The sequence below is a fragment of the Neoarius graeffei genome, chromosome 4 (assembly GCF_027579695.1).
Source record: "Neoarius graeffei isolate fNeoGra1 chromosome 4, fNeoGra1.pri, whole genome shotgun sequence".
Lineage (NCBI taxonomy): Eukaryota > Metazoa > Chordata > Actinopteri > Siluriformes > Ariidae > Neoarius > Neoarius graeffei.
Genome location: NC_083572.1, coordinates 106,332,723 through 106,358,684, shown reverse-complemented (window position 1 = coordinate 106,358,684; position 25,962 = coordinate 106,332,723). Strand labels below are relative to the sequence as shown.

Sequence of the window (25,962 nt, the reverse complement as noted above, 5' to 3'; positions counted from 1 at the left end):
TATTTTTTTTTTAGCAAAAGCAAAAAGTATTGAAATCAACACAGTATAAAGCTGGAAATTTCAAATAAATTTAAAATAGTTATCTTATCTCATTATCTGTACCGCTTTATCCTGTTCTACAGGGTTGCAGGCAAGCTGGAGCCTATCCAAGCTGACTACGGGTGAAAGGCGGGGTACACCCTGAACAAGTCACCAGGTCATCACAGGGCTGACACATAGACACAGACAACCATTCACACTCACATTCACACCTACGGTCAATTTAGAGTCACCAGTTAACCTAACCTGCATGTCTTTGGACTGTGGGGGAAACCGGAGCACCCGGAGGAAACCCACGCGGACACGGGGAGAACATGCAAACTCCGCACAGAAAAGCCCTCGCCGGCCATGGGGCTTGAACCTGGACCTTCTTGCTGTGAGGCAACAGCGCTAACCACTACACCACCGTGCCACCGGTTTGGGTTTTTTTTTTTTTTTACAGTGGATGCCTTTCCTGACACAACCCTCCCCAATCTATCCAGGCTTGGGACCAACACTAAGTATGCACTGGCTTGTACAACCCCAGTGGCTGGGAATTGGATAAAAACCCATCTATCTTCTGTAAATAAAGATACAAACTTCATTGTCTGATGATCAAGTATTTCTGAGGTACATTGCCTTGCACTGCTGATCAGGTACCCTGTGGTGGTACAGGTATTTACATCGTTCGTATGTATGGATGCAAAAGTCAGGTCAATGCATTACCATATTCTCTTAAGTATGGAGCTTTGCTCACTGTGTATAAAAACACACACACACACACATATTATCTACAACACTTATCCATCAGGGTCACAGAGGAAGCTGGAGCCAATCCCAGCTGACTTCAGGCAAGAGGTGGGGTTCAACCTGGGCAGGTTGCCAATCACAGGGGTAACACAGAGACAAACAACCATTCAACACTCACACCTATGGGCAGTTTAGAGTAGCCAGTTGACCCAATCCACGTGTCATTGGCTTGAGGGAAGAAACCAGAGCACCCCGAGGAAACCCACACAGGCACAAGGAGAACATGCAAGCTCCACACAGAAAGGTTCAAACCCAGAACCTTCTTGCTGTGAGGTGACAGTGCTAACCACTGCACCACAATGCAGCCCATATGCTCCAGTTTCTACCATGGCAAGCTTAACCATGTTTTTAGTCATTTGGTAATAATCAAATAATCAAAGATGCTGCGTCTTTCAGGTCAGAAAACTGAGACAAGAATAAAGATTAATAATGTGAGGTGAGGGGAAAGGTGAGTAATATCAGAGAGTAATAGCAAAACACCAGTAAAGCTGATTAAGTTTTCATAAATTGTTCAACTGCTGAAATTCCACCATTTAAAGTTTAGACCTTCAGAAGGTTAGGAGCTTATATTTTGACTGCCCCGTTGTTTGTTCCCCCGCCAACAGAAAAAAAGGATGGTGAGAATCACAATAATTGCAGCGCAAACCACAGCAATAATGAACATGTATATGTTCCATTGGGTGTAGTCTGAGAGATCACTGGTGTAGTCTGAGGGTAATGTGGTGTTAGGTGCAAATACAGTGGTGCTACTGGTAGGTAGAGGAGTGGAAGGAATTTTAGAAGAGTTGGAAGCAACCGATGCACTGGAAGTAGTTGATCCAGTAGATATTTGAAAGTGACCATTTTCAAGGTTTATAATACTGATGTTCATCAACCAAGAGGGACTAAAGCACTTGAGGGATGGGGCATCTTTTACTTTATCTTGGTTCTTCAAAAGCCAATCTCGAAGAGGTATAATATCATGGTTGCACTTCCAAGGATTTTCAGATAGAACTACATTGGTAGCATTGGTTAGTGAGTCTAAAAGCCCCTCTGGTAAATACAGTAGAGAATTATTTTCAAGCTCCAGCTGCTCTATGTAAGAGAGACCATCAAAAAGCTTCACAGGAAGGTGCTGAATCTGGTTGTTTCTCAGTGATATGTTCACCAAATTATGAAGACCTCTGAACACTCCTTCCTCGAGGCTCCTCAGGTGGTTGGTTTGTAAAGAAATTTCTTTCAGTTCACTCAATCCATTGAAGGCATCAGGTGAGATGTACGAGATCTGGTTCCTGCTAATCACTAGACGTTTTATATGAGTTAAATTGCTGAATACATTTTCATCAAGACGAGTTAAATTATTGTCATATAGCCACAGCTCCTTGAGTAGGGGCATGGGGCCAAAAGTGTTGGAAGACAGTGTCTGCAGCTTGTTCTCATAAAGTGATATCTGTTGTAGATTGGGCATGTTCAAGCAGATACCTTCAGGAAGGACAGATAGCCAATTGTTAGAGAGATAGAGCTTTTTCAGCTTTTGCTGATGTGTGAAAAGTCCTGCAGGTAAATGTGTGATTACATTGTCCTGCAGATGCAAAATCTCAAGGTTCACTAGGTTCTCAAAGACATTGCTTGGGATCACCTCCAGCTTGTTCTGTTTAAGGGACAACAAATTGAGCTTTTGAAGTCCATAGAAGGTCCCACTGTGCAGTTTCCTGATGTTGTTTTCCTGCAACACAAGCTCCTTCAGGTTAGTCAGACCCTGAAATGCCTCATCTGGAAGAGATGTCAGCATATTATTCCTCAGGTCTAAACTTTTCAGGGCTTGAAGAGGAGCAAGCAGGGCCGAAGGGAGTGTTGCTAGTTTGTTGTTGCTCAAAATCAGTGTCTCAAGTGACTGTAATTTCTGAAAAAGGCCCTCTGGCAGAGAAGATAGCTCAGTTGCTGAAAGCATTAAGGTGATTAGGCGGTATGTCTTGTCAAAAGTGTGAGGTTGCACCTCAATTATCCTTGTATCCAACACTGCAAATGTTGTAAGAGTCTCAGAGAATGCTTCAAAATTAACTGGTTTCAGTGAGATGATCTGAGTTTGGAAAATTAATAAATCAGTTGTATTTAATGGAATGGGGGAAGGAAATTCTTTAATTCCATTTCCCCTGCACGAAAGCTTGCTGGCTTGGCATTTGCATTGCTGTGGACATCCCCAGACAACTGCATTTACAGCACAAATGCAGAGGATTATATACTGTCTTAGAGCCATGGAGTCCTGAAAAGGAAGAAAGAACAGTTTTTTAGTGACTTGTTCCCATATACAGTGGTGCTTGAAAGTTTTTGAACCCTTTAGAATTTTCTATATTTCTGCATAAATATGACCTAAAACATCATCAGATTTTCACACAAGTCCTAAAAGTAGATAAAGAGAACACAGTTAAACAAATGAGACAAAAATATTATACTTGGTCATTTATTTATTGAGGAAAATGATCCAATATTACATATCTGTGAGTGGCAAAAGTATGTGAACCTCTAGGATTAGCAGTTCATTTGAAGGTGAAATGAGAGTCAGGTGTTTTCAATCAGTGGGATGACAATCAGGTGTGAGTGGGCACCCTGTTTTATTTAAAGAACAGGGATCTATCAAAGTCTGATCTTCACAACACGTGTTTGTGGAAGTGTATCATGGCACGAACAAAGGAAATTTTTGAGGACCTCAGGAAAAGCATTGTTGATGCAAAAAGGTTACAAAACCATCTCTAAAGAGTTTGGACTCCACCAATCCACAGTCAGACAGATTGTGTACAAATGGAGGAAATTCAAGACCATTGTTACCCTCCCCAGGAGTGGTCGATCAACAAAGGTCACTCCAAGAGCAAGGCCTGTAATAGTCGGCGAGGTCACAAAGGACCCCAGGGTAACTTCTAAGCAACTGAAGGCCTCTCTCACATTGGCTAATGAGTTCACCATCAGGAGAACACTGAACAATAATGGTGTGCATGGCAGGGTTGCAAAGAGAAAGCCACTGCTCTCCAAAAAGAACACTGGTGGTCATCTGCAGTTTGCTAAAGATCACGTGGACAAGCCAAAAGGCTATTGGAAAAATGTTTTGTGGACAGATGAGACCAAAATACAACTTTTTGGTTTAAATGAGAAGCGTTATGTTTGGAGAAAGGAAAACACTGCATTCCAGCATAAGAACCTTATGCCATTTGTGAAACATGGTGGTGGTAGTATCATGGTTTGGGCCTGTTTTGTTGCATCTGGGCCAGGACGGCTTGCCATCATTGATGGAACAGCAAATTCTAAAAGGAAATGTCAGGACATCTGTCCATGAACTGAATCTCCAGAGAAGGTGGGTCATGCAGCAAGACAACGACCCTAAGCACACAAGTCGTTCTACCAAAGAATGGTTAAAGAAGAGTAAAGTTAATGTTTTGGAATGGCCAAGTCAAAGTCCTGACCTTAATCCAATCGAAATGTTGTGGAAGGACCTGAAGCGAGCAGTTCATATGAGGAAACCCACCAACATCCCAGAGTTGAAGCTGTTCTGTATGGAGGAATGGGCTAAAATTCCTCCAAGCCGGTGTGCAGGACTGATCAACAGTTACCAGAAACGTTTAGTTGCAGTTATTGCTGCACAAAGGGGTCACACCAGATACTGAAAGCAAAGGTTCACATACTTTTGCCACTCACAGATATGTAATATTGGATCATTTTCCTCAATAAATAAACGACCAAGTATAATATTTTTGTCTCATTTGTTTAACTGGGTTCTCTTTATCTACTTTTTGGACTAGTGTGAAAATCTGATGATGTTATAGGTCATATTTATGCAGAAATATAGAAAATCCTAAAGGGTTCACAAATTTTCAAGCACCACTGTATACAGGGTATCCCAAAAGTTGGGATCCACAGACATTTTTCCGAATATGAAATTTAATATTGTTCTCTTTATTTCAGATCCAAGATGGCATCAAAACTAACAATAGAAGACTGAAGTGAACTCTTTCTTATGTATGCAAAACTTATGATATATGATGTATGATATGTTCTTCACATATCAGAATTGGCCTGGAACAATTGGCATCAAACTAAATTGGTTGTATTCCAAACAGCACAGAAGTCTTAGCTACAGAAAAGCTCTTGACACTGCTAGATCAGTGTACAACTCCACCCTAATAGAAGATCCATCCATTACTCATAGCCGCTTCTCCTGTACAGGGTCGCAGACAAGCTGGAGCCTATCCCAGCTGACTATGGGCGAGAGGTGGGGTACACCCTGGACAAGTTGCCAGGTCATCGCAGGGCTAACACATACAGCCAACCATTCACACTCACATTCACACCTATGAACAATTTAGAGCCACCAATTAGCCTAACCTACATGTCATTGGGCTGTGGGGAAAACCGGAGCACCCGGAGGAAACCCATGCAGACATGGGGAGAACATGCAAATTCCACACAGAAAGGCTCTCATCAGCCACTGGGCTCGAACCTAGAACACGTGAGTAGTCGCAGATCCCACGTGCTCCGGTAAAATATTTATTTTATATATGTAAACCCGTTCGTTTGCCTTTGTGAAAAGTCTTAGTCGAGTGATATAAGTGCAAGATAGACGTAGGATCCAAAATGAAGTCGAGTAAACTGAGTTTAAGAGCTAAAGATAAGAAGAGAGTAACGAGCGACGCGCTGGACACAGCCGAGCCGAGGGAGAGCGCCCCGAGCCCAGCCGAGCCATGCCACGAGAACACGCCGAAGCGCTGTGTTTATGACGGCTGCTCCGAGATCAGCACTCTGGGAGCCAAGCAGAGGAAACCATGGATGTGTAAAAAGCACCGCAACAAAATGTACAAGAAGAAGAGGGGAAGAACTTCCTGTTTCTACACTGAACACAAAAAAATGCCGAAAACCAGTTTCCTAGCTCCGCTTTGTCTTGCATTGTGTGCATTAACAGTTTTAGCCAGATGTAGAAATCCTCTGCAAAGACACCATCTACATCCTATTTTATTTGGCAGCCTGTCACATGCTGCTTATTTGCCATATGGATCAGAAGCCTACTTCGCTTTGGCTCTCCACCGTCAATTGGCCATTTTGGATTCACTGTCACTCAATTCAAGATCTCGTGCTCTCAAGTTATTCACTAGTGGCGTGCTTTTGCTCGGAGGAGACGTGAGCCCCAACCCTGGCCCTTCTAATGCTCCATCTGAGTGTGGTTTAAACACGCTATATTTAAATGCTATAAGTGTCAAGGCTCTCATTCCACTCGAAGAGAACCCTTCACGTAAAATATGCAAACTAGCCATTCTGCAAGAGTTGGTCTACCGAAATTCGTACGACGTGGTTTGCATTAGTGAAACATGGCTGGATGAGTCAGTCTTATCTTCGGAGATTTTTACAGGATACACTATCTTTCACAAGGATAGAGTAAACAAAACTGGCGGGGGCATACTTATTGCAGTTAAGCCCGAAATCAAGACTCGACGCCGGCAAGAACTAGAGAGAGAGAGACAATGCTGAGCTCATAGTCGTCGAGCTCTGCAAGGACAATAATTCACCGGTTATTCTTTATACATTTTATCATCCTGAACCGGGGCCTGAGGATCTACACGAGCTCAACCTCTCTTTGCAAGAGTCATCCGAGACAGCTTGTTTTATTCTCATCGGAGACTTCAATCTTCGTTTTGTCATCTGGTCTCCGGACGAATCTACCCCAGCAAACACAGGCGTATCTTCAGTCGACGAGGCGTTTCGTACTCTTATGGAGGATAATTTCTTTCGTCAATTCATTCAGGGACCAACTCACATAGCAGGAAACAAATTAGATCTGTTGCTGTGTAACTTTCCGGAGGTTATTGAAGATGTAACAACATACACTCCAGCTGAAAGCGGATTTCCCTCGGATCACTATCTGATAGAGTTCTTCATAAGACTAAAATTTACACGATCCAAAACTGTGCGCCGTAAGACGTACGACTACAGTAAAGCCGATTTTGATGATCTCAGAAGACGCCTGGAACTGGTCTCACTTGAATTATCTCTATCGGACGATGTCGATAATTCCTGGACTCAATAGAAAGATTTGTTTCTAACTGTGGTAGAAGAGTGTGTGCCAGTTAAAATCATACGCGATACAAACACTCCACCTTGGATTGACGGTGAAGTCAGGTATCTTATGCAGAAGAAATATCAAGAAACTTTAGGAAAAACAAAATGTCTGAACGTAAACAAAAACTTCAAAATATTAGCAATGATCTCAAGACCCTAGTTAAATGTAAACATCGTGACTATTTGGCTAGAATTGAAGGATCTTTTCGGGACAACCCAAAACTGTTTTGGAGCTATCACAAAGCAATTCTGCACCATCGCTCAAATATAGACGCTGTGATTACTCACAACAGTCAAAGCGCGAGTAAGCCCGCAGATAAAGCGGAAATGTTTAACAACTATTTCTGTTCCGTTTTCACTTCTCCCGGCTCAGACAAAGTGTTTTGTGGTTATTCATGTCCCTTGAGATCAGATGAAGAAATAGCTGAAATAACGCTAACCGTCGACGAAGTGCGTGACTGTCTATCAAATCTAGATGTAACAAAAGCCACCGGTCCTGATGGAATTCCTGCTCATATTCTAAAGGAGTGTAGCTCACAAATAGCTCCAAGTCTTTGTGATTTATTTAATCGCTCCTTAAAAACTGGGCGCTTTCCTTCAAACTGGAAATGTGCCAACGTCACTCCTGTTCACAAGAAGGACTCAAAGGAGCCTGCTGCAAATTATAGACCTATCTCTTTGCTTCCAGTTGTAAGTAAAGTTTTGGAGCGCTGTGTTTGCAACAGACTTTATGGTCACATCTTGCGACTAATAACATCACTCCAGCGTGGCTTTGTGCGCAGTCGCTCGTGTGTCACACAAATTCTGTCCATACTTCACAAAATCGGTGAAGCTCTAGACAAAAACAAACAATCGGACATTTTATATCTGGACTTCGCAAAAGCTTTTGACTGTGTTGACCATATTATCCTGGTCGAAAAGCTGAACTGGTACGGTATCGATGGGTGTCTACTAGAGTGGTTTCGAGATTATCTTGGGGGAAGAACACAAAGAGTGGTAATTGACGGCGCGGTCTCTAAGCCTCTGCCCGTGACCTCCAGTGTGCCTCAGGGCAGCCTGGTCGGTCCTGTGCTTTTCACTATTTTTATCAACGATCTTCCCGAGGTCGTGGATAAAGAAACTGGAGTCGCTCTATATGCAGACGACACAAAACTTTTTCGTACTATCCTGACATCTGAAGAAAGCGAGCAATTACAGCGCGATCTAGCCAATGCCGAGGGGTGGAGTTGTGAATCGAACATGCAGTATAATGCCAACAAGTGCAAAATATTGACCATCACGCAGAAAAAAACTCCAATCATTCACGACTACCACCTGGGCAGCACGTGCCTTCAACAAGTCGACGAAGAAAAAGACCTGGGCGTGGTTATTTCAAGTAATTTAAAATGGGATTCGCACGTCTGCTCAATAGTCAACAAGGCTAACCGGATGCTTGGCTTTCTAAAAAGATCCTGTCCCTTGCTGACGGAAAATTCAAGTGAGGAGGACTTTATATTTGTTGCTCGTCAAGTCACAGCTCTGTTACACATCTGAAGTATGGTCCCCTGCTAGTGTCAACCTTAGAAGCCTGTTAGAGAGAGTCCAACGACGTGCAACGTGCTGGATGCTACAACAGCGTATTGGGGATGCTACTTACAGAGACAGACTCAGAAGCCTGCACTTGCTTCCTCTGACTTATGATAGGGAGATTAGAGACTTAGTCTTTGTATATAAATGCATTAATGGCCAAACAGATTTGAACATAAACCTCTACGTGTCTTTTGTAACTCATGACCGGTCTAGGGCCCAAAACCCAAAATAAATTTTAAAACCTGCACACTGCAGAACTTCAACTCATCAGGCCTCATTCTTCAATAGGATTGTTAAACCATGGAACTATGTATGTAAATATTTTTCCCCAGATAAATTCCATAGCCTCCCTGTTTTCAAATCATCCCTGTTAGAGCTGTACTTTGAATTACTGACCTCCACCTATAATACGGACTTTTCATGTACTTGGTCTGTGTTAAAGAGTGTGTTAAAGAGTGGTAAATAGTAACTTCTCTTTTATTATAGAGACTAAACTTTTGTTCCAACACATAAGGACTCAGACTTACCTGAATTTTCAACTGGTTTACTCCAGTCCTTGTCAAGGAATGACCCTCTGCTTCCAGCCCATGACTTTACATGATTGGAGCAGAGGGTCAAAGGTCAAAGAAGGGGGGAGGTTCTGGTTATCGACAACCTTTGACCCTCTGCTCCAATCATGTAAAGTCACAGGCTGGAAACAGAGGTTCATTCCTTGACAAGGACTGGAGTAAGCCAGCTGAAAATTCGGGTAAGTCCAAGTTCTTATGTGTTGGAACAAAAGTTTAGTCTCTATAATGTCATGTATGGGGTGGCACGGTGGTGTAGTGGTTAGTGTTGTCACCTCACAGCAAGAAGGTCTGGGTTCGAGCCCCATGGCCAGCGAGGGCCTTTCTGTGCAGAGTTTGCATGTTCCCCCCATGTCCGCATGGGTTTGCTCCAGTTTCCCCCACAGTCCAAAGACATGCAGGTTAGGTTAACTGGTGACTCTAAATTGACCGTAGGTGTGAATGGTTGTCTGTGTCTATGTGTCGGCCCTGTGATGACCTGGCGACTTGTCCAGGGTGTACCCCGCCTTTCACCCGTAGTCAGCTGGGATAGGCTCCAGCTTGCCTGCGACCCTGTAGAACAGGATAAAGCAGCTAGAGATAATGAGATGAGAATGTCATTTATCAACACAGATGAATCTACATGCGAATCATAACTTCTCTATGCATACAAGTTTGGTATCCAAAGGGTTCTGTTTTAGGTGCACTGATTCTTTTTCTTTATATACGCTACCTCAGGATAATATTATTTTTAAACATGGTATTAGCTTCAGTCTAAAGACATGCAGTTAGGTGAATTGGCTACTCTAAATTGTCCGTGACCAAAAGCAGTGCAGCAGAAGAGTGGCTAGCCGGCTGTTTATTTTTATTTTATTTAACCCTTGTTTAACCAGGAAAGGTCCCATTGAGCCACAATGGCTCTTCTGCCAGGGAGACCTGGCCAAGAAAGCAGGCAGATATTAATACAAAGACAAGGACAAAAACAAGACACTAAATAAAACTAAAAAAACAGAAATTAAAAAAAAAATAAAATTAAAAAAAAAATAAAAAATAAAAAAATAACCATGGGATGTACACCAAATACACAACTGACAATGCAGCCAGGAATAATTAAAAACAAAAGACAAGAGAAAACAAAACGCACATAGAAGGTAAAACAAAAACTGAACAGCAATAAAATAAGAAGTGAAAACATGGGCACCCTATTTAAAAGCAATGGCAGTGCTCTATAAAAGTTGATTGTAAAAGATTTTTAAAAACACTGACAGAGGGAAGTGTCTCTAGGTGAAGTGTACTCTGTAGTTCATTCCGCATATATGGTGCATAGTATGAAAATGATGTCTTGCCAAGTTCAGTTCTTATTGAGGGTACAGTCAATAGTAACTTATTTGTTGACCTTGTACTGTATACACTTGTGTGAAAAGAAAGCAGAGTCGAAATGTATTGAGGTAAGTTACCCAGTAGCGCTTTTAAAATAAAAATAAGAAAGTGAAATTTCCTTCTAAGAGAAAGAGAAGACCATTGTACCATTTCATGCAACAAGCAATGATGAACTCTATTTCCAGTCCCTGTGATAAAACGCAAGGCAGAATTATATACAACATCCAGTTTTTTTAGCAGTACTAATGAGGAATGCATATAAATGATATCACCATAATCTAACACGGATAAGAAAGTACTCTCTACCAACCTTTTTCTTGCTTTGTAAGGAAAACACTTTCTTTGTCTAAAATAAAATCCTAATTGCATTGGCTGTACTTACTTAGTCAAGAAAACCTAGGAAAGGGCATCAACCCAGAACACACTGGATGGGTGAATAAGTAGAAGATTAGCTTCCAATGTTATACTGATGACACACATTATATGTTTCAGTAAAGCCAGATGTCAGACACCAACTTAATAAAGTTACAGAATGTGTAAAGGACATGACACACTGGATGTTGAGTAACTTCCTCCAACTTAATTCTGACAAGATAGAAGTACTTCTGCTTGGACCACATGCAGCTGGATGTCAGCTTTCTGATTACATAGTAACTCTGGATGGTCTTTCTGCATCATGTGCAGCAGTAAAAGACCGTGGTATGACTGTTGACTCTAGTTTCTCATTTGAAGCTTATGTAGGTAATATTACCAGGATAGCCTTCTTTCATCTCAAAAATATTGATAAAATAAGAAAAATAATGTCACTACATGGCGGCATGGTGGTGTAGTGGTTAGCGCTGTCGCCTCACAGCAAGAAGGTCCTGGGTTCGAGCCCCGGGGCCGGCGAGGGCCTTTCTGTGCGGAGTTTGCATGTTCTCCCCGTGTCTGCGTGGGTTTCCTCCGGGTGCTCCGGTTTCCCCCACAGTCCAAAGACATGCAGGTTAGGTTAACTGGTGACTCTAAATTGACCGTAGGTGTGAATGTGAGTGTGAATGGTTGTCTGTGTCTATATGTCAGCCCTGTGATGACCTGGCGACTTGTCCAGGGTGTGCCCCGCCTTTCGCCCATAGTCAGCTGGGATAGGCTCCAGCTTGCCTGCGACCCTGTAGAAGGATAAAGCGGCTAGAGATAATGAGATGAGATGTCACTACATCAAACAGAAAAACTATTATATGCTTTTGTTACCTCTAGGTTGGATTATTGTAATGCCTTACTGTCTGGATATTCCAGTAGGTGCATAAACAAGCTTCAGTTAGTCCAGACTATAGCAGTCCTTACTAGGCACTTGACTGGCAGCTGCAGGCCGACCTGGGAAAGCAGCTGAGGTTTCTCCAGCATGTGTCAGCAACAACTCTCTGTCCAGACGTGGTGATAACATCTGAGGCTTCAAAACACCTCATCATTCTGGAACTAACAGTTCCCTGGGAAGAGCGTCTTGAGGAGGCCAATGAGAGGAAAAGAGCCAAGTACCAGGAGCTGGTGGAGGAGTGCAGGGAGAGAGGTTGGAGAACCTTCTACGAGCCCATAGAAGTCGGCTGTAGGGGTTTTGCAGGGCGCTCCCTCTGCAAAGTCCTGAGCTGCTTGGGCATAGTAGGAGCAGCTAAGAAGAGGGCCAGTGCATCCACAAGCGAAGCCGCAGAGAAAGCCACACGGTGGCTTTGGATTAAAAGGGGTGATCCGTGGACTGCTACTGGGACGCAAGTTGGGGCTTGATCAACCCCGGCTGGGTCGCCTGGGTGAGGGCGTATGATGTTGCGAGACCCGAAACACCTGAGGACCCCAGGATACATCACTGAGGATGCGTCCCAGTGCATCCATGAGGTGTTTCTAGCATAGTGAACCAGACGTATCTGATCAGCCTTATCTTATTCACACAGCATTGGCTCACAGTAAAATTTTGCATTGGTTATAAAATACCATTGACCTATAAAGCATGGTCTCATGATGTAGTAACTGAGCAAAATTTGGTCATCTTTTATGATCCACTACACCTTCTTTGATCAAAAGGTACAGGCTATTTGTTGGTACCTTGAACAATGAAGGCTACAGCAGGGGGCAGAACTTTCTCTTACATAGCTACACAGTTATGGAACAGTCTTCCGTGTTCGGGACTCAGACACACTCTCAGTGAGTGCGTTTACATGCACATAGAGGAAATCGAATTTCTGCCGTTGCTCGACTGAAATCGAAGTTCTAAATGCCATGGATACACCTTAGCTAGGCTGAAATTGAACCGAACTTGATTTCTCGTAATCGAGCTACACGACCTAGATTATGCGATTTTTGCCGAGCTACTTAGTGCATGTATACCCTATCGAGCTACGTAGTCGAGCTACTTACTTCAGCACTGCCCCTTCCGGAAGTGACGAGTGACGAGACCACAAGCAGGAAACACGACAGCCTCGGTCGGCATGACAACAGTAGTAGCGAGCAGCAGAAGAGGTCAGGAGGAACAAATGAAGAAGAGAAAATGGCGAGCAGAAACGTGCACTTCTGGAGCAATGAGGAGACAGAGTTCATGCTCATTCAGCTTAAGGAGTTGATTAATTAAAATTTTAAGTTTATCCCTAATAAGCAAGCCAGGGGTGATGGTAGCAGAAAAAAAAAAACTCCTTGAGATGACAAGATGAAGAAACCAATAAGGGAACCAATAATGCAGCCTGCCACTCCACCATCAACAAACCTGAGTGAACATATAAGGGTGGGAGGAGGGGACAATAGCATCCCAACCTCCCAGTTTACCAAATTACACGATGATCATAAGCCCTCCACATCTGCACCTTTACCTAAGAGAAAAGCTTATTAATTAAAGGCTTAACTAAACAAATATGTTTTCAGCCTAGTCTTCAACACTCAGTGCGTTTACATGCACATCCAAATTGAGCTGCTGTCGGTAATTGAGCTAAGGGTCCCAGCAGGGGTGCCAGAGAAATCCAATCCTACATGCACACAAGGAAATCGAACTATTGTGTGAGGTACATTGTGCACCCGAGCCACAGGTGGCGCTACACACCCCATTGTGTTGGTACACTTCCGGTTGTCGTCATGAAGAAGAGCTATTCAAGAGTGTAAACAAAGTTATCGGTTCCGTGTTCTCTATTGCGCGTTTTTCTCCCGTCCATGAATTTTAATATATTCAACTCCTTAAGCTGAATGAGCATGAACTCTGTCTCCTCATTGCTCCAGAAGTGCACGTTTCTGCTCGCCATTTTCTCTTCTTCGTTTGTTCCTCCTGACCTCTTCTGCTGCTCATTACTACTGTTGTCATGCCGACCGAGGCTGTCGTGTTTCCCGATTGTGGTCTCGTCACTCGTCACTTCCAGAAGGGGCAGTGCTGAAGTAAGTAGCTCGACTACATAGCTCGATAGGGTATACATGCACTAAGTAGCTCGGCAAAAATCGCATAATCTAGGTCGTGTAGCTCGATTACGAGAAATCAAGTTCGGTTCAATTTCAGCCTAGCTAAGGTGTATCCATGGCATTTAGAACTTCGATTTCAGTCGAGCAACGGCAGAAATTTGATTTTCTCTATGTGCATGTAAACGCACTCACTGAGAGGGATGCTATTGTCCCCTCCTCCCACCCTTATATGTTCACTCAGGTTTGTTGATGGTGGAGTGGCAGGCTGCATTATTGGTTCCCTTATTGGTTTCTTCATCTTGTCATCTCAAGGAGTTTTTTTTTCCTGCTACCATCACCTCTGGCTTGCTTATTAGGGATAAACTTAAAATTTTAATTTAATGTTTATATCCGAATTTCTGTAAAGCTGCTTTGTGACAATGTCCCTTGTAAAAAGCATTATACAAATAAAGTTGAATTGAATTGACTTGAACTGAAATATACTGACAGACAGCATCATAATCAGAACTAGTCCTTCTCTTAAAGACCCCTTTATTTTATGGCTAAGTGAGTTATAATTGCAGCAGATACATTTTCTTTACATCCAGAGGGTCTTCAGAGAAGCCCAAACATATCAGCATTTCAAATGTTATATTTAATTTCTTTCATTCTTTCATAATTTCATTATAATTATTCTCTTCTAATTCTAATTTGGCCTCATTTTCTATCAAATTTGCTTCAGAAATGAAAAAAAAAATACTGTCCTGAAAACATTAAAATCGAGTTATCCAATGAGATTGTGGTGTTTGTTGTCTCTAGGCTGAGAAGAGTTTAGAGCTGCTCACTCATTGGTTAGGACTTCATTGCCAGGACAGAAGGCCATGGCAGTGTATGTTTATGTATGAAGTGACAGATGAATTAACCAATCAGATTTTGAATTATAGTGGGAGGGACCAAATTTTATCTCCCTTGGCTTCTCGAAGGCCAATGTGAGCTTAACCGTGAGTCAGCGCTGTCAGAGTAGCAGTGAAGTCACCTTCCAGCTGGTGTAGCATTCATCAGTAGTGTTAGCGAATGCTAATAAAGTGGTCAAGCCAGTGCTATTGAGAGCAAGTAGCACAGGCTAACGACTGAGAAACTAAGGTGGGGTTTACATTAAACTGTATCAGCGGATCATCAGATTAACGTTTTTAAAACGATTAGTGTGCACACAGCAATGCCAATACACGATTCGCGTGCACACAGCAACGCCAATACACGGATACGCTCGGCTCCGCAGGCATCCTGCGCTCCAAATCACTCCGCCCTGAACAGCGAGTGCCCTCTGGAGGGTGCGCACTCCGGCCCTGCGCAGCTCACAGAGCGCGCGAGTGAAGTGCACGAGCAGTAATTCGGGACTGAGCCGCTGTGTGTGTGCTCTCAGTGCATATCGGGCATGCGCATCACTTACCACTTGCAAGTGGAAGGATGGCAAGCCTAAAGACAATCATAACTACACAATGGGCAGTATTTGCATCAGTATTTGCAGTATTTTCATACTTTTATACTCTTTAATGAAAGGTGATACAAGGCGGAAGTCCGCGCCGTTTTTCAGCAGTCGCGTCACATGACCAACGCCAGCGAATCAGGAAGGTGGATGTCACAGTGACGTTGTCCAATGACGACGCTCAGCACAGCGTATCCGCGTATCCACGTATTCTCAATGTTTACACAGCACCGGACCAGACACGATCTGGATTGAATACGTGGACCCTGGCGGATTCCCGTTTCCCGGCGTTTCCAGGCGTTTTAATGTAAACGGACAGTGCATCCGCGAAGAAAACGAGACAGATACAGTCTAATGTAAACTTGGCCTAAGATTTCTGTCTCCAGACTCTTCTTCCACGCTGCACGCTTGCTACAGTATTTTTCACTCAGACTTAAGTATTCATTTCCCTGTGTAATTTACTCAGTTACTTTTAAAATCAACATCGACAACTACACACAACGGAGCGGCCTGGCAGCCTGCCGCTAATCCCTTGCAAAATCCTTTAGGCTGCTGGGCCATAGAAGGTTCACGCTGCACGCTGCATGCTGCACGCTACACGCTACACGTTCACGTGAAGAACCGGACCCTGGGCCATTAAACTTCATGCTTGGATGTTCACGTGTTGCGTCTGTTCTACTTTGACCGAGTAACCAACAATACGGACTCTTCGGATGACGACGATTGCCTCATTCTGCTTTTACTGAGACAGAGGAAGAGAAAAAGGAACAGAATTTGGAGCCGAGAACACTTCCTTCTGAGAGAAACCCGTGGTGAATTTCACCGAACATTCTATAATCTGCTTGACAATCCCGATGAAGAACTATTTTTCAATTATACCATTCAATTATATTTTTTCTGAAGTTTTCCCCTGAAAGCATAGAGTTATCTTCCTAGACCCGTTCTGATTGGCTGGCGCGGCGGTGACCGCATGCATTGACTGGAATTTCCATCTTCACGCCTAGAAAAAAGTGTGCATGTTCATTTCTCGCTTCACGCGTGAAGTGTGCAGCGTGCAGCGTGAACGCCGTTCTATGGCCCAGAGCAAGTCATGCTACGTTTGTCCACTTTTCTTTACACGCGTGTAGCGTGTAGCGTGCAGCATGCAGCGTGAACCTTCTATGGCCCAGCAGCCTTACCCTATTGCTTTTTTCATGTGTCTGACTAAGTTTTGGCTGAGCTCAAGTCCCAGCTCTAATAGTAACGGTTCACCACTGCTTGTAAATATGCGTGAAGAATATCTAATTAAATTTTGGCCATCTTTTGGGTGTTTAATGCATCTTTAGTTTCAGTTTTCAATTTATTTATTTAGTGCTTAATTATAGCACTGGATTAGCCTAGTCTTTCTCTTTCCCAGCAAGCAAAGAAATGGTTGTGCACATGCACAGCAAAAATTGGATATCCGACATGTGATGTCATGTTTTCTTGAGAACCATGCAGTATCATAAACTATATTCAGCGCTTATTCTCAGTTGGGTAGAGTGACGTAATGCATGTCAGATAAGTGATATGCTAACTGTAGGTATCATGCCGCCATCTTGTGTCAGAACTACAATTCCCAGTCCACTTCCGTGTGACCTACGTCACGCGTGGGCGGGATCATCTACGTCATCATACAAGGAAACATAAAACAATGGGACAACGCTTCCATCTTTGTCTCTCACGTCTGGCTTCCGATGAATCTGGATGTATAAAGAGGCGCGCTCTCCACCCAGAAAGACGTCTTCTTTCTTGCAAGATCCATCACTCAGCGCGATTTTCTTACTTACCCTTGGCAAAGGTAAACTCTAGAGTCGCGCGATCTTTAAACTCAACCTGAGTTACAACCGGTTTACTTGCATTAGAAGTGACGTCACGACTGCAGCCCAGGCAGTTAAAAGTTAAGAAGCGATTGAATCCTTTTTAACTCAAAAGCGCTGTGCATCTTATTCTGATCAGAGACTTTTCCTCACGAACGCTGAGGTTCGGACCAAGAATCCTCTGCTTTCCACGGGAACCACCCAAGTGCTCCGCTGGACCCGAAAGTTTTCTCCGCCTCCATCACGAGCGGCTCATGTGCTCCCACGGCGAGGCCCGAGACTACACCGGCGAATAGTTCTTCATATCTTGCTAAAGGCAGGATTAAGTAAGATTTTGGCATTTGGGCATAATTAGGATAGTCTTAGGAATTTGCTTTTATTTGAAATAGTGTGAATTTAAACCCAGGTTTATCTGTTACACTGTTAGACACGCAGCGTGTTGATTTATTTTGGTTCTATGTTCTCTCAATTGTTTAATAGGCTGCGCATGCTTCTCTCTTTTATTCTTTACTACTAACATATAGTTCTCTTATTATACATCTTGATCTCAAGATTTCAGTGGATTCAGTATGGTTATGAGCTAGTGGGTTAGCTACAGCTTCCCTTTTGTCTGCTTAGCAACACAAAGCTAATCAAGGCCTACCATGTGCTCAGCAGGCCATCAGGCCTGATAAACCACACCTCAGCTAGAAATCCACAAGCTAGCTTTTAGTTAGCTACGGCTAATACCCTTGTCTTTAGCAACACGTGCTCAGTAGGCCTCATAAGGCCTAACAAACACACTTTAGCTAGGCCATAGGGCCTTTAGCAAACTCACACTAGCAACACAAGGCTAAACACAGAGCTAATCCTTTGTTCTGTTTAGATAACATTCTTTTGTTTAGCTACCAACTAGCTAGGCCTCCACCACGTGTAGTTAGCTACACGAGGCTAAACACATGGTCAAGTCCTTCACACACACACACACACACACACACACACACTCACTGCTTGTATATATTGACTTATTATTTTTCTTTTTATCTTTGTATAATAAAGTCATTTATTAAACAAACTGTGTTTATTTGTGAACAACAATATCTGAAGTCCCCAATCTTCTCAAAGAATTCAAAAAGGGTGCAAATGTTATATAATATGGTAAGTGATCTTAATAATTTGGAAATGTACCATAATTTAGCTGTTTGGTAATTTATTATTAAGCACCAGGATTAATGGTATGATTCACTAAATGATTCATTGAACGATTCACAAAATGATTCACTAAACGATTCATTGAACGATTCACTGAATGAGACTGATTCTATGGTATGATTCAATTCAAACGAGTCAAAGTAAACGTTTCAATGGGATTGATTCATTTTAATTATTGACCTTCAAAATTTAATGAGACTGATTTAACGAGATTGATCACTTAATTTCAATAATTAACATGCACAGCAAAAATTGGATATCCGACATGTGATGTCATGTTTTCTTGAGAACCATGCAGTATCATAAACTATATTCAGCGCTTATTCTCAGTTGGGTAGAGTGACGTAATGCATGTCAGATAAGTGATATGCTAACAATATTGCATGTTATCTGTCCAAATGAATGAAACCCACTAGAAGGGAATAGAACACGTTTTTATTCCATCGAAAAAGTATCCCGTATGGATAATAATATGACGAGTAGCATCAGTGCAGTAAAAGTAGAAACCAGCCAACTGCATAACTGCAACAGCTGTCCAGTGAGATTAGTCTCTAGGATCTAATGCACAGTAATGTCCTCCTGTTCTGTTCGTTGTTACTGAATCATTCTGTTAGTGAAGGTGCTCTGCTGTTTGACCAGTAGGTCATGGAGGGGATGTGATCCATTGTCCAAGATTGGATAATACTATTTGATAATATCTAAGTTTATGAATGACAAATCTGCAGTAACAGTGTGAATCTGGAAAAAAAATCAGTTTTATTTTTTAGTCCATTGTAAAGATAACTGCTTTCTTCAGCTAAACTGCTAATGAACTAGCAACAGTAAATGTTTGCTGTCATTATTAGAGGTTTGATCACCTGCCATGTTATGTAAAGCAAGCAGGAAACTGACCTAGACATCTTGCATGCAGCCAAGAGCATAGACAGGAAACTAGATTATTGCTCCCTTGTTGTAACAGCTGTGTTCGTATCACACATCTGTATTCTGGCTTCAGGTTTAACCTTTTGGAAAGGATTTAAAATTCGTACTTGTCAGTTGATTTTTGAATCAATGATGAAGAATGCTCATTATAATAACTGGGGGAAGTCATGACCTAATGCAGCAGGAATGGTCGAAGTGCCCTTGAGCATGGCACTTAAGCCCCTGTGGTATGTTTTGGTGGATTTTTTTTTTTGTGTGTGTAATTGTGAAGTGACCTTGGATTTGAGAAAGGCACTATATAAATTGAATTTATTATTCTCATCTCATTATCTCTAGCCGCTTTATCCTGTTCTACAGGGTCGCAGGCAAGCTGGAGCCTATCCCAGCTGACTACGGGCGAAAGGCGGGGTACACCCTGGACAAGTCGCCAGGTCATCACAGGGCTGACACATATGCCGCTTTTCCACTACCAGCACGGCTGAGTCGGGCTGAGCCGTGCCGTGCTGAGTTGGGCTGAGTCGAGCTGAGTGGGGCTGTTGGGGTTGCATTTCGACTACAACCGCGCTGAACCATGCTGGCTGGAAGTGGGTGGACACATTGGGTGGAGTTAGCGAAAGTGGGTGGACGTCACGTGATGTCGTTAGGCGGCGCAAACAGTGACATCAGTGACCTTTTAAGCGGTAGTCTCACGACCCGGATAGTAAACAATAAACATGGAGGACATGGAGTCGTTAGTGTTGCTGGTCTTGGTGCTGTGGCTTGTTGTCACTGACAACGCCAACAGATACTGGCAAGAGCGTATAGATGAGGCGAGGCGCATAAGGCTTCAGAAATTCTCGTAATTCGTAATTCTTCTTCTTCCAGGTTTACGGTGTTTACAGATCCCAGCGTGCTCGCGGGGCGTGTGTGGGCATGTGAGGACACTCCTCCTCACCAATCAGTGCACAGGGGAGTGTCTCCTCACGCCCCTAGCCCCACTCGGCTTGGTTTGGCTCGCTTCAGCCCCACTCCAAAACCGTGCGAGTTTTGGGTGCTAAGTAGGGCTGAAGCGAGCTGAGTCGTGCTGTCCTGAGGTAGTCGAAACGCGAGCCGTGTCGGGCTGAAGTGAGCTGAAAAAGGGTAGTGGAAAAGGGCCAATAGACACAGACAACCATTCACACTCACATTCACACCTACGGTCAATTTAGAGTCACCAGTTAACCTAACCTGCATGTCTTTGGACTGTGGGGAAAACCGGAGCACCCGGAGGAAACCCATGCGGACACCATGCAAACTCCACACAGAAAGGCCCTCGCTGGCCACGGGGCTCGAACCCGGACCTTCTTGCTATGAGGCGACAGCGCTAACCACTACACCACCGTGTCACCCAAATTTATTATTATTATTATTCTGTGGTTGGTTGAAGAGAGCAACTGGACTTGCTTGAAGATTCTTGAAAACGTTTCGCCTCTCATCCTAAAGGCATCCTCAGTTCTGTCTGACTAAAGGGAGTATCCAGTATTTATCCTCTCATGGATCATCATAGAATCCGAATCAGAATGCTGATGGCTGCATTGTAGGTGGCTGATAAAAGATGTCATAGACACCCACCTCTGTTCAATGATGGTCGTTCCAGGTTGACAAAAATGAACGATCCTCTCTGGCTAAGATGTCTGCCAGTTTTCTGGAAGTCCTCTCATAGGGATTTCATCCCAAAGTGCGTAGAAACATATCTATGACGAATCTCAGTCATCCAGGTACATACTGTAGTAATCTGTGGTTGGTCCAGAAAACTGGCAGACATCTTAGCCAGAGAGGATCGTTCATTTTTTTTGTCAACCTGGAACGACCATCATTGAATAGAGGTGGGTGTCTAAGACATCTTTTATCAGCCACCTACAATGCAGCCATCAGCATTCTGATTCGGATTCTATGATGATCCATGAGAGGATAAATACTGGATACTCCCTATTAGTCAGACAGAACTGAGGAAGCCTTTAGGATGAGAGGCGAAACGTTTTCAAGAATCTTCAAGCAAGTCCAGTTGCTCTCTTCAACCAACCACAGATTACTATGTACCTGGATGACTGAGATTCGTCACAGATATCACACATCACATCTCATTATCTCTAGCCGCTTTATCCTTCTACAGGGTCGCAGGCAAGCTGGAGCCTATCCCAGCTGACTACGGGCGAAAGGCGGGGTACACCCTGGACAAGTCGCCAGGTCATCACAGGGCTGACACATAGACACAGACAACCATTCACACTCACATTCACACCTACGCTCAATTTAGAGTCACCAGTTAACCTAACCTGCATGTCTTTGGACTGTGGGGGAAACCGGAGTACCCGGAGGAAACCCACGCGGACACGGGGAGAACATGCAAACTCCACACAGAAAGGCCCTCGCCGGCCCCGGGGCTCGAACCCGGACCTTCTTGCTGTGAGGCGACAGCGCTAACCACTACACCACCGTGCCGCCGTCACAGATATATTATTATTATTATTATTATTATTATTATTATGTACGTTGCTCTGGATAAGATCATCTGCTAAATGCCATGAATGGAATGGAATGCACTGCAACTACTGTATAATCAAATACAACAGACCTGGATTTTTTTCCCTTTTTCTTACATCAACGTTAACATTTTATTACATTTCAAACAACGTGAAAGCTGTCTTTTTATTAAGACCTAGTGCATTATGGTACAGCCTTTGTTTGTTTCCCATGAATATCAAACATTTTTGCAAAAACAGTGACATATTCAGCTTATTTTATATTTTAAATCACATTCGAATTTCGTTTGGTTAAACGTAAGATAACTCTTCTAATTTTTCTTCATTTACCCTGGACAGAACCTTACCTTGGCAGAGCACTGTTCAGAAATATCAGTAGTCTTCTTTTCTTCTGTTCTCTGTTAAAAAGAGCTGCTTGATTATCTTTTCCTGAAACAGTCAAGATTCCGGCTAGCATCCACACATGCCCTTGGTCATTCCTATATCTGTATATCATCAGCGCAAGGCTCTTTAAAAACTTCTCCCAGACCCACCCACATTATTTGGAACTTACTCAGGGGCAGTATTCTGGTTTGAGTCCCTCCCTCTTACAGGGCTTTGAAGACGCTGGATGGTGATGGCTTTGAATATTATGCAGGCTGTAAATAAGACTTTTGTCTATGCAGATGTGGCAAATATGGTATGTCAGCACTTAAAGTTGGGTTCCAGTTTCCTCTCAATGTTGCTTTTGAAAATAAACATCAGGGGAAAGGCTGAGTGAATCGGGAGACGTGCCATTCGTTATCTTCTTATCACACAAATATGCGGGGTTGTCTACAAGTTTAGGAGAAGATAAATGGCAAACTATGACCTGAGAAGATTCAGGAAAAAATGATAAAAAATACTAAAATTAAACATCATTAATTTTAAGTCATTGTTATGCAAGTTACATACATATGAGTAATGTCTCATCTCATCTCATTATCTCTAGCCGCTTTATCCAGTTCTACAGGGTCGCAGGCAAGCTGGAGCCTATCCCAGCTGACTACGGGCGAAAGGCGGGGTACACCCTGGACAAGTCGCCAGGTCATCACAGGGCTGACACATAGACACAGACAACCATTCACACTCACATTCACACCTACGGTCAATTTAGAGTCACCAGTTAACCTAACCTGCATGTCTTTGGACTGTGGGGGAAACCGGAGCACCCGGAGGAAACCCACGCGGACACGGGGAGAACATGCAAACTCCGCACAGAAAGGCCCTTGCCGGCCACGGGGCTCGAACCCAGGACCTTCTTGCTGTGAGGCAGCAACGCTAACCACCATGCCACCCTGTTACATAATGTATTATACAATATTATCTGTTTTTTTTCTGTTATGTAGGTCTTTTTTTAACTCTTTTGTAAAGCCTCATAAAATTATGATAATATAATGGCATCTAGTTCCACAGTAATCACAGTGCCGTTGAATTCTGGCTTCTGATTGGTCAAAAAGTGTTGATTTATTTTCTATAACAGCAGCTCTGACACTAGTGCAGCTGCAAATCACAGGTTTATATTAAAGGGGACATGGCATACATTTTTTAATTATTTTATATTATTCCAGGAGATGCTTTATTAAAGTTTGTGAGTTCTTTTATTGAAAAACCACCTTGGCTCTTTGTTCTCATGCCATTTAAGCATAGTGTGAAAACCCTATAGGATAATATGGGCTGTTTTTGTGGCTGCGCTTTTAAATTACTATCAATTTAAATCATTAAGTATTTATTATATGGCACAAGCTACTTGCGGTTAAAATCATGCTCTCTGATTGGTTCCTTGTCAGACAGAATTTTCCCGTAATGCCCGTGGGCAATTACAGACTTTCTTTCCAAGGTGCCAGCTTTCAACACTGAAAAAAGTGACTTTTTGGTGCAGTAAACTCAATTAGAGTAACTGTCATAATTTCTACCTTGTATTTTTAAGGTTCAGTAAGAACTAGAGTTTCTTAAGTAAAATTAAACATTTTATTAACGTAATACATGAATTATGGGGGAAGAGTACATTTTACTTGGATTTCCTTATACTATTTAAATGTTTAATAGTTGTATGTACATACACTACTGTTCAAAAGTTTGGGGTCACCCAGACAATTTTGTGTTTTCCATGAAAAGTCACACTTTTATTTCCCACCATAAGTTGTAAAATGAATAGAAAATATAGTCAAGACATTTTTCTGGCCATTTTGAGCATTTAATCGACCCCACAAATGTGATGCTCCAGAAACTCAATCTGCTCAAAGGAAGGTCAGTTTTATAGCTTCTCTAAAGAGCTCAACTGTTTTCAGCTGTGCTAACATGATTGTACAAGGGTTTTCTAATCATCCATTAGCCTTCTGAGGCAATGAGCAAACACATTGTACCATTAGAACACTGGAGTGAGAGTTGCTGGAAATGGGCCTCTATACACCATTGTAGATTTAGTAGAATTAAGCTAGAATAGTCATTTACCACATTAGCAATGTATAGAGTGGATTTCTGATTAGTTTAAAGTGATCTTCATTGAAAAGAACAGTGCTTTCATTTCAAAGTGACCACAAACTTTTGAACGGTAGTGTAAACCTAGAAATACTACATAAACTTTACTCTGAAAGTGTAGTGTTTTGAAACGCATGCACGACGCATGCGCACAGTACAATAGGACTGGCTCTGCTCCGGACGTTACAGGATCACAGAGCAAAGTGTAGCACGTACGACAGTCATTTCGCAGGTAAGTTATTACCGTTCTGTTTTAAATTTGTGATAATATATAAGTCTGCATGTAGTTTGATGCAAGATATGTCACTGTTCATAAGTTAATTTAAAGTTAGCATAACGCCACATTGGTCCGTGCTAGCCTGTAAGTGTGTGTGTGGGGGGGGGGGGGGGGGGCAGTTTTTCCCTCTTTTATATACGGTACAGTCTATGGTTTTTCCGGATAAAAATAACTAAAGTTAGGATATTAAAAAAGCACCAACGTAACGGTACTATAACGTTTATCAACTGACGTCAACATAGTAGAACATGTTTTTTTCTCTGTAAAACTTTTGGCGGCAACAGTGAAGTAACGTTCCGTTAGTGAATGAACGCTGTGTGTTGAGAATGAGGGGGAGGGGCTGATGAATGGGAGAAACGCCCCAGGATAGGTTTTTAAAACGCATGTTTACTGACAGAAGCGCCAGAGGTCTTTGAGAGCACCAGCTTGCGAATACAAAGAGACGTCGCTGGCAGTTTTCTTTCTTTTCTTTTTTTGACAAGAAGCTAGTTAGCATGGCTAGTAGCATGGCTGTGCCATGCAATGTGAAGCCCACAGCAACTTCGTGATGTGCAGACCGATACTTTCGATACCAAATGTGTCCGTTTTAGTATCGATACGCTTAATAAATTGTCTATATTTTCACCAGTCTGCACTAATTTGGGTTAACGACCTTTTTCGTCACAGTAGACAGTTATTTCACTAGTTATAGGACCTATTTTCCACAACTGAGGCAACTAAAGTTGTATACTGTAAATGTGCCCGTCCATGTGCACGCGTGCGACTGAATTCAAGTGACTGCCACTACTGCACACTGCATGGCGTCACTCTCTGTTGACTAATGTTAAAACATCCCAATATATGAGTGGAATGTACTGTTCTTGCAACAGTATTTACAGAACAGAATTTATAATCTTTTTTTAATAACTGTCATGTGATCTGCCACTTATGTCAACTGTACCTTTTTAAAAAGGTTATTCCTCAATCACATGCACACAGCACAGCTCACTCCTTAGCAAAAAGTAGTATACTTAAAGTTCGTTTTATTAAGTATGCTCAGGCCCGCCGACAGGGGGGGACAAACGGGTATGTTGTCCCGGGCCCAGGAATGGGGAGGGCCCAGAACTGGGCTCTCATGAAGTTGCGATTAAATTATTTTATTTCATTTCAAAATGTGTTGATTTGGGGGAGAAATGTGCTATATTTGCATTCAATAAATGATTTATAGATCTTTTGCCTTTATTGTCTTTGAAAAAGGCGTCAAGAACCCCCTACCACCCCAATGCAAAAATGGTTTGGTCTGACTCTTTGATTAAGGGGAAAAAAACGACATCGTTCGATCATAGCGCTTCGACAATCAGCGTGCGTGCCATTTGCCAACATGCACAAGTCAGGAGCAAAGAAAAGAAAAGAGAAAAAGAGAGGAAGAAACCAAGAGACTCAGGGGCTCACTGCATAAATATTTTAAAAAAGATTCGGATGATGCAGC

General features: G+C 42.7%; 1 protein-coding gene across 2 annotated transcripts; it reads right to left on the bottom strand.

Annotated features, from left to right (window-relative positions):
• Positions 1-280: 280 nt before the first annotated feature.
• Positions 281-22,190, bottom strand: lrrc15 (leucine rich repeat containing 15). Of its 2 annotated transcripts, none has more exons than XM_060918401.1 (2): positions 22,066-22,190; positions 281-3,070 (listed from the first exon to the last, which is right to left on the bottom strand). In XM_060918401.1, exon 2 carries the CDS (start codon positions 3,062-3,064, stop codon positions 1,385-1,387), a length of 1,680 nt encoding a protein of 559 aa, XP_060774384.1. In that variant the 5' UTR covers positions 3,065-3,070; positions 22,066-22,190; the 3' UTR covers positions 281-1,384. The 2 variants fall into 2 exon arrangements, with proteins under 2 accessions (XP_060774384.1, XP_060774385.1); XM_060918402.1 differs by lacking the exon at positions 22,066-22,190 and adding an exon at positions 10,783-10,895.
• Between the last annotated feature and the right edge of the window lie 3,772 nt (positions 22,191-25,962).